This window comes from Callithrix jacchus, chromosome X (assembly GCF_049354715.1).
Source record: "Callithrix jacchus isolate 240 chromosome X, calJac240_pri, whole genome shotgun sequence".
Classification (NCBI taxonomy): domain Eukaryota; kingdom Metazoa; phylum Chordata; class Mammalia; order Primates; family Cebidae; genus Callithrix; species Callithrix jacchus.
Genome location: NC_133524.1, coordinates 25,035,672 through 25,040,662, shown reverse-complemented (window position 1 = coordinate 25,040,662; position 4,991 = coordinate 25,035,672). Strand labels below are relative to the sequence as shown.

The window sequence follows — 4,991 nt, the reverse complement described above, 5'->3', positions numbered from 1 at the left end:
CTTTAGTTAAGGTCTACAGTTTACTGTAATCATTGAAAATTTATTGCCATCACCTGGAGCAACTGTTCTCATCCTTCTCAGATGCAAATCACCTTGGAGAAATGAATGGTTTCATGTCTCTCTACCATCCTGAACTGTAACCCATAGACGATGTAATGACCCACCACATAATTTTTTAATGTGCAAGTCCCTAATCAACACATAGGGAAATAAAAGGTGAGTGGTTATGTAAACGAACGTCACATTCTGTGTGCATCTAAGTGGACACCCCCAGGCGGGAGCTCACCGGACGACGACACGAAGAATCCTGACGCTTGCCACAAACCTGTGACGTCTCTGCACAGAAGCACTGCTACTGCGGGCTCATTAGGCGGCCCGGTGGCTGATGATTACCAGCAGCAGCCCTGCCACTGATGGCAAGAGATTCCAAAAGAGCCAACAATTCTTGAAGTTTCCACCAAGACCGGTGACAACTTTCCGTGACTTTCCCGGCAGTGGCATTCCTGTGGAAACTGATGTCTATGAACGGTAAGAATGATGCCTCTGTACTGTTGTTGGTGACTTGTGCTTTTGCACGTACGCTTTCGAAGTAAAATGGCAAGTAGTCGAATGTAAGTGCGGGCCGCAGAACCGGAAGTTCGGCGGGTGAGCCTCGCGCCCAGGAGGCCACAGAGGCAGTAGATCGGGAACCAGCGGTGTGCGGCGAGTGCGCATGCGCACATACGGGCCCAGGCGCTGACCCCGGCCCTCAGGTTCACTTCCGGTCCAGCAGGCAGAGACACGAAGCCCCAGCCGGCCGTGACGACGACCCTTCAGGTACCGATGTTTTTAGAAACCCCCAAACAGTGGTCTGTAGCTCTTCCCTGGGGGCGGGTTTCTGGGCAGGTACCCATGTTGAAGTCAGTGTGGACTTGTGGCATCTTGCGGGACTCAGTGTGGACTTGGCGGCGTCTTGTGGGCCTGTAGATTAATATGACAGCCGCGACAGCCACCCCGCTTCACCAACACACATGCGTTTTCTCTCCTTTTAGGGCCTCTGTTTTCTGTTACAATGGATCGCGATTTAGAACAGGCTCTGGATCGCGCAGAGAATATCATTGAAAGTGCCCAACAGAGACCTCCTAGCAGGAGATACTCACCTAGGGCGGGAAAAACTCTACAGGAAAAACTTCATGACATTTATGTTGAGGAATGTGGAAAAGAGCCTGAGGATGCTCAGGAATTGAGAAGCAATGTAAATTTGTTAGAAAAGCTTGTTAGGAGAGATTCCTTGCCGTGTTTAGTGGTCAATCTATACCCAGGCAATCAGGGGTATTCTGTGATGCTCCAGAGAAAAGACGGGTCCTTTGCAGAGACCATTCGACTGCCTTATGATGAAACGGCATTGCTCAACTATTTGGATGCAGAAGAATTACCCCCTGCTTTGGCTGATGTCCTGGATAAAGCTTCAGTTAACATTTTTCATAGTGGATGTGTCATAGTAGAAGTCCGTGACTACAGGCAGTCCAGTAATATGCAACCCCCTGGTTACCAAAGTAGGCATATTCTCCTACGCCCAACGATGCAGACTTTGGCCCATGATGTGAAGTCAATGACAGGAGATAGCCGGAAATGGAGCCAGGAGGACAAACTTGAGCTTGAGAGACAACTGACCTTAGCGACAGCTGAACCACTGTGTCTTGATCCTTCTGTAGCAGTTGCCTGCACCGAAAACAGGCAAAAGATGAATACCGACCCGATGAAACAGTGCCTCAAGAGGTATTCATGGCCCTCTGTAAAGCCTCAGCAGGAGCATTCTGACTATTCACCCCCTCCTGAGCTAACAGTGTCAATTTCTGGCCAAAAAGAAGAAGAAGAAGTGGGTCAGCCTTATGAGCTGGACATTGCTAAAGCAGAAGGTTGGGTAGACATGTGGAAAAGTATACCCTGTGATTTGGCCATGCCTTCTGAAGTGGATGTGGAGAAGCTTGCTAAAGGGAGTCAGTTTGTAACAGCTGCTGACCCCCCGTTTCCAATCTGGCCAGCCCAGGAGGTAGAAGACCCTTTCGGATTTGGATGGGATGCTGGCTATCAGGCCTGGGACACCAAGCCGAGCGTGATGCAGTCGTTTAATGATCCGTTTCTCAGTGGTGAAATATGGCCACGTAAAAAAGCCAGGCAGAAGGGCCAGAAGTCTCCCTGCCAGCCCTTGCCAGGTGACCATTCAGCTGGTCTCAGGCTTGAGCCAGAGGCTGATGCTTGGAGGACAGTGAGTTGGGCCCAGGAATCAGTGCAGAGCAAAGTCAAAGGTCCAGACAAGATGTCATTCAGCTCCAGTGGCCCAGCCAGTGTCAGTCAGCTCTCTTCAGGGAAAGCACCAGAACAGCCTAAGCCTGTGTGGGTCCAGGCTTCAGTATTGGGGAAAGGAAAGAAACATCCACCTCCCTACACCCAACTTCCCTCAAGCTCAGGAAAGAGTTCCTGGGATAACAGTTTTCCCCCACAACAGGCAGGCAGCTCTCTTAAGCGTCCATTTCCTGCTGCTGCTGCTCCTCCTCCTCCTCCTCCTCCTCCTCCTCCTCCTCCTCTTCCTCCTCCTCCTCCTCCTGCTCCTGCTGCTGCTTCTGTGGCACCAAGTCATTCTCAGAAGTCCTCTGTGCATCTCATTCAAGTTATCAGGCCCCCTCCATTGGCCATTCCGGTCGGGACAGACTCCAATGTGGTGGGCCGAGTCCACGGAGCCCAGGATTTGGGGAGCAGTTCCAAGCCTGTGCAGGTCCCTGGCTGTGGTGGCCCAGCTCCTACAGGAATCAGTGGTAGTGGCCTTCAGTCCTCAGGAGGTCCGCTACCAGAGGCAAGGTCCGGTGCAGTGCAGGCATCTTCTCCAGCACCCTCTCAGCTTTTCCTAAATACTCCTGAAGGTCTCAGGCCTATGACTTTCCTCCAGATTCTGCAGGGCCCTGTGGTTCTGAGTGGCTCACAGGAGCAGCTCCATCAGCTGCCTTCCCTGCTGCAACCCCAGCAGCCCACAGCTGCTCACCTTCCTCAGCCAGGACCACAGGGTTCCATGCAAGGTTTGGGCACTCAAGGGCAGGCCTTCCCTGCTCAGCAACTTCTTAACGTGAACCTCACTGGAGCCAGAAGTGGTCTGCAGCCCCAGCCCCAGGCAGCTGTGTTGGCTCTGCCTGGCTCTGCTCAGGTTCCTCAGCAGGGGGCCCAGCTCCCCTTTGTCTTGAGGCAGCAGCAGCCACAGCCACTGCAGCCACAGCTGCAACTGCAGCCACTGCAGCCACAGCTGCAACGACAGCTGCAACAGCAGCCACAGCTGCAGCCACTGCAGCCACAGCTGCAACTGCAGCCACGGCAGCCACAGCTGCAACGACAGCTGCAACTGCAGCCACTGCAGCAACAGCTGCAACTGCAGCCACTGCAGCCACAGCTGCAACGACAGCTGCAGCCACTGCAGCCACAGCTGCAACGACAGCTACAACTGCAGCCACAGCAGCCACAGCTGCAATTGCAGCCACTGAAGCCACAGCTGCAACGAAAGCTGCAACCGAAGCCACAGCAGCCACAGCTGCAACTACAGCCACTGCAGCCACAGCTGCAACTACAGCTGCAACTGCAGCCACAGCAGCCACAGCTGCAGCCACTGCAGCCACAGCTGCAACTGAAGCCACTGCAGCCACAGCTGCAACTGCAGCCACTGCAGCCACAGCTGCAACTGAAGCCACTGCAGCCACAGCTGCAACCGCAGCCACTGCAGCCACAGCTGCAACGAAAGCTGCAACCAAAGCCACAGCTGCAACAAAAGCTGCAACCGAAGCCACAGCTGCAACGAAAGCTGCAACCAAAGCCACAGCAGCCACAGCTGCAACAACAGCTGCAAACGAAGCCACAGCTGCAACGACAGCTGCAACCGAAGCCACAGCAGCCACAGCTGCAACGACAGCTGCAACCGAAGCCACAGCAGCCACAGCTGCAACAACAGCTGCAAACGAAGCCACAGCTGCAACAAAAGCTGCAACCAAAGTCACAGCAGCCACAGCTGCAACGACAGCTGCAACCACAGCCACAGCAGCCACAACTGCAGCCACAGCTGCAACCACAGCCACTGCAGCCACAGCTGCAACCACAGCCACCGCAGCCATAGCTGCAGCCACAGCTGCAACTGCAGCCACAGCTGCAACCACAGCCGCTGCAGCTGCAACCACAGCCACAGCCCATCCAGCGCCAGACACAGCAGTTGAGAGTCCTGCAGCAGCCAGTGTTTTTGGCTACAGGTGCTATTCCAATAGTGCAGCCACATCCAGTTGGGCAAGCAGAGAGCCAGTCAGTAGGTCAGACGAACGGAGGCAAGCCAACCCCTCCAGCACCCTGAGGCTTGTGGTAGTTTGTGTCTGTCTATCTCTCTCTTATTATTATTATTGTTATTATTATTATACTTTAGCTTCTGGGGTACATGTGTAGAACGTGCAGGTTTGCTACATAGATATACACATGGCTTGGTAGTTTGCTGCATCCTTCCCCCCTCCCACATCTACATTGGATATTTCACCTAATGTTATCCCTCTCCTATCTCTCCACCCCCTGCTATCCCTCCCCTAGCCTCTCTTTTATAAGCACAGGAGCACTGACCCAAATGAATTCCCAGTTTTTACTTGAGTTTTGGTTTTTTCATGTGTAGGTATTTTACATTTTAAGGTACTCACTTGACATAGAAGCACAGTCCACTGATTTTGATATAGAAACAGGAAAGTGATTTCCTAAAGGAGCATTGTTTTGCTTAAGTTACTCCTTTCGTTGTCGTTGCTGCTGTTGATATAATTATTTTTAATATAGTGTTTTAAAGTGTCCAATTCCCAACCGGGTTGAGTTTAAACTTGTGAAATGTATAATTTCTCTACAGCCATAAAATGGCAATGCCAACAATGTTTAAGTTAGTATTTTAACAAGATTTTAATTTTAAGTTACTATTTTAACAAGAAGAGTGGGATTTAAATTTTTTTAAT

General features: G+C 52.0%; 1 protein-coding gene across 1 annotated transcript; it reads left to right on the top strand.

Annotated features, from left to right (window-relative positions):
- The first annotated feature begins 767 nt into the window (after positions 1-767).
- Positions 768-4,267, top strand: LOC100387960 (transcription factor SPT20 homolog-like 2). The gene is made up of 2 exons (XM_078362715.1): positions 768-816; positions 1,032-4,267. Exon 2 carries the CDS (start codon positions 1,052-1,054, stop codon positions 4,130-4,132), a length of 3,081 nt encoding a protein of 1,026 aa, XP_078218841.1. The 5' UTR covers positions 768-816; positions 1,032-1,051; the 3' UTR covers positions 4,133-4,267.
- Positions 4,268-4,991: the final 724 nt, after the last annotated feature.